Below are 2,604 nucleotides of genomic sequence, written 5' to 3'. Positions count from 1 at the left end.
TTGGGATATTTTTTTATATATGGCAAATGTTTGGGGCATTTTTTTTATTCTCCCTAAAATTTAATGATTTTGTGTCTACTTATCATTGTTTCTCAAAGCTATGATATTAACCAGTTAAACATGTGTTCTGATGAGTATCTAAACAATGATATTAACCAATCAACAATGTGTTTGATTGCTACGATCTACCAACTGTTTAATGGATATGAAAGCAATAATATAAACAAATCAACCAAGGGGTGGTTGACAATCACATAAATTACAGTCAAGATTTAAAAAACACTTGACAACTCATGCGAGGTGCATTTTACGTGGCCACTGCTTTCTTAATCGCAAGTAGCGCCCGCACAGCTGCTAAATCTGTCCAGATCAAGTCTGTAATAACGCAATACCATGACAAGTTGCCAGCCGGTGGTTCTGACACAAACACGTTGCCCAGAAGATTTCTTAATGGAAGTGGAGATCATTTGGAAACCCAAGTGGCTGAAGAAGAACGCGTCAGTCTAGCTGAAGTACTCAAGAAAGCAGAAAAAAGTGTCCCTGAGCTACTTTTGCATTTAGAGAAAGCCGAGTTGAAACCTGTGGATGACTTAAGCAAGATGGTTACGGTTGGAGAACACGTCGGCACTTCCGCCACCTCAAGCAGAGAAAGGATCCAAATTCTCCAGAAGAATTATGAAGACGCTGTTGCACAACTCGATCAAGTCACCAAAAATCATGACAAAGCAAGTAGGGACCTCAACGCTCTGGTACGCAAAGAAGCTGAAGCTTTATATTGGATAAACAAAATCAATGCACTCAGCCTGCGTCATTCCGGACGCGCTGATGACGCTGCCAATAATGCTGTCAGATATTTGACGAATTTTTATAATTACAAATCCAGTATGAATAAAGCCGCTGAAGACGTCAATGCCGTTAGCATCAAACCATTCCTTCTCCGCGCCAGACTCTACCTAATCCACCTACTCGTCCACGTGGATAATTCTAAAGAAATTCGAGACCGTCAAGCTTCTCTACAAAATGCCGTCGTAAAAGCTACCCAAGAATACAGAGCAGCCGAATACGATGAAGGAAAATTCCGCAATTTTGCCAACTATTATTAAACGACGCTGATGAAAAACAACAGTCGGAACGTGAAATGGCTGAGATATACAAGAACTATGCAAGTCTAGCCTCAGAATCGTACAATTCGTACGAACGTGAGATTGAACGAGCCGTGATAGTTTTCACAACTGCTCAAGCCAAACAAGACGCTCAAATCAGGAAAGTCATTCTCTCATTTCAAAAGCTCATGGCTGCTCAGGACGAAGAAAGACCTCAGCTCAACTCAAATTTCGGAGCCATCCTATCCGAGAAACCCACTATCGCTACCCAAGATCTCATAGCCGCCCATGCCGCCCAACCTGCTCATTTTGATACCCACAGTCATGTCATACCAGCTTCTGAAAAGCTGGACTTGACTCTGAGCCTTTCCGACCCCCCAAACCTAGGGAAGAAACGCAAAAGAAAAAATCAATCTGATCATTTGGACGACAATCGTAAAAGTGGTGTAAAAATCATCAACGACATTGATGCTGGTCCGAAAGGCTTGTGAAAAATACCCCTTCTGATGAGAACTTGGATCGAATCGTGTCAAAAGGTAAACAAACGCTTTGACAAAGCGGTTGCGCCTCTCCGCTTCAAAATACCTTATGATATGATTCTGAGACTTTTTAGTGTGATCAAAACGAGGCAGGCTGGTTGAAGTATAGATATTTTACTCGGTTTGTTAGCAAGCTAAGTGTCCATGTGCGCTGGAGCCTTACATTCTCGTTGTTACATGTTGTGATCACATTGCTCACAACATTGTTTTGAATGTGCAACAAAAGCTTGAGGCTTAATGCACAAACTTTCAATTTTATCATAGTGATGTGACAGCATACCTCGTAGATTATGCTTTGCTGTTTAATCGCAGGTACTGCGTGCGTGCCCATCGACTATCTGTTAAGTGTTTTAGGATACCTTGTGTTCTCTAATTAATGTGCCAATAGATTTTTTTTGATTCATTCATTTTACGCAATATTTTTATGATACTCATGTTTTCTTGAGGATGTTTCTATAATCAGGTGTTCGTTCATGAGTCCCTCAATCATGAAAGCGGAGCTAACGTACCGTAACCACTCGGCTAAACTAAGTTCGCTTTCTGAGCATGCATGTACCAGCAACATCATTCTTCAACAGTATTGAGCGTCGTCATCTCAACCCCACCTGCCGTGATTGCTGGTTAATCCTATGTATTCTCTTGGTCTTGAAACCTGCTGTTTCACGCACAAATGCAAACATTTTGTTTCGAGCTCCTTAGTCAGTATATCTGTAAGTTGCCGCTTCATTCCGATATAGTCGACCTTCAAAATTTCTTATTTTAAATTTTCGCAATTGAGTGGTGCCTTATGTGCAGCAGGGCTGCCGTAGCTCTTTTCTAAGAGGAAGCTATGCTAAGGTCACCGACCTTACGTTCTTAATATGAACCAGTACGAGTGCAGCGGATCGCAATCCGCTGCCTTCAAGGTAAGTAAACTCTTCCGTTCGAAATTAAATCACCACTTATTTGTTTTAAATGCGGCA

The 2,604-nt window shown here is 41.4% G+C and overlaps 1 protein-coding gene across 1 annotated transcript; it reads left to right on the top strand.

The window, feature by feature from the left end:
• Positions 1-293: 293 nt before the first annotated feature.
• PHALS_05037 (uncharacterized protein) lies at positions 294-1,103 on the top strand (the record flags this gene model as incomplete). Its single annotated transcript, XM_024722769.1, has 1 exon — positions 294-1,103. One exon carries the CDS (start codon positions 294-296, stop codon positions 1,101-1,103), a length of 810 nt encoding a protein of 269 aa, XP_024573813.1.
• Between the last annotated feature and the right edge of the window lie 1,501 nt (positions 1,104-2,604).

Source organism: Plasmopara halstedii (genome assembly GCF_900000015.1).
Source record: "Plasmopara halstedii genome assembly, contig: Scaffold_287, whole genome shotgun sequence".
Classification (NCBI taxonomy): domain Eukaryota; phylum Oomycota; class Peronosporomycetes; order Peronosporales; family Peronosporaceae; genus Plasmopara; species Plasmopara halstedii.
Note: the sequence above shows the minus strand (reverse complement) of the source record. Positions and strands in the feature narration are given on the sequence as shown.